General features: G+C 47.9%; 1 protein-coding gene across 1 annotated transcript in view; it reads left to right on the forward strand.

Moving 5' to 3' along the window:
- The window catches only part of LACBIDRAFT_328172 (uncharacterized protein), a gene marked incomplete at both ends in the record, with an annotated part of 2044 nt that extends 1194 nt beyond the window's left edge, over nt 1-850 (forward strand). The window contains 3 exons of the mRNA XM_001882068.1: nt 134-568; nt 607-610; nt 802-850. Coding sequence (XP_001882103.1) covers nt 134-568; nt 607-610; nt 802-850 — 488 coding nt within the window. The remainder of the gene's footprint in view (nt 1-133; nt 569-606; nt 611-801) is intronic.

Consider the following 850-nt stretch of genomic DNA (forward strand, 5'->3'; position numbering starts at 1 on the left):
CCTGAGCCAAAGCTACCTATTGTTCGTTGTAATGGGCAGTCAACGTTGGAGAACCNCAATCCAGCGGTTACGTCTGGTCAGATTCCTTCTTTTACTACGTCTGGTGCTTTTGCTGATATATATTCTCATTCAGACTCTCATGTCCACGCTACTCCGAATCCTCAACGCCTATCACCTGTTCCAGCAGCTGTCGACGAAGCACAAGGATACAAGGCATACTCGGTTCTTACTATCACAATGCGCTATTCCAAGATCCGCAACAAAGACGTCCATATCCGATACTTCACTTCCTCCAGTGCCTCTCGCATACGCTCACCACCTTCGCAAACCCCGTGTTGGATCTTTGACCCTGAGGATTTGTATCTCCACTGGCAAGGACCATCTAATGTCAAAGTGTGGATCTGGGAGCGCAATGGCAATGGCGAGACAGGTGGTGCCTGGCGTCCGATCCAGGCGGGGTATTCGCACCCTCGCCTGCCAGAGCATCAGTTCCATGTGCTGAAGAGCGCTAGACCGACGTGGATTATGATGTCGACATGGCAGAAAAGGTATTGGCCTGGAGAGCGTGGTGCGAGTTTCTTTTGGTTACTCTGTACCACGTTTTAGCGCAGTGAGTGTGTAACTCGGTCGGCTTGAACCTTTCGAACATTTTTGTTTTGTTTTTGTTTTTGTTCGCTTCTCAATGATACCTCCTATATATGTTGGATCTACAACGCTACTTCACGAAACACCATAGGCCACCCTTGCAATTGTATATTGTACACAAAGCATATATGTATGCACCGAGTAAAATTCCCGTAGGTTAATGAATCGCAAGTCGAGCCGACATCAGATTCACACTTCGAGTTGA

Source organism: Laccaria bicolor, genomic scaffold (genome assembly GCF_000143565.1).
Source record: "Laccaria bicolor S238N-H82 LACBIscaffold_15 genomic scaffold, whole genome shotgun sequence".
NCBI lineage: Eukaryota > Fungi > Basidiomycota > Agaricomycetes > Agaricales > Hydnangiaceae > Laccaria > Laccaria bicolor.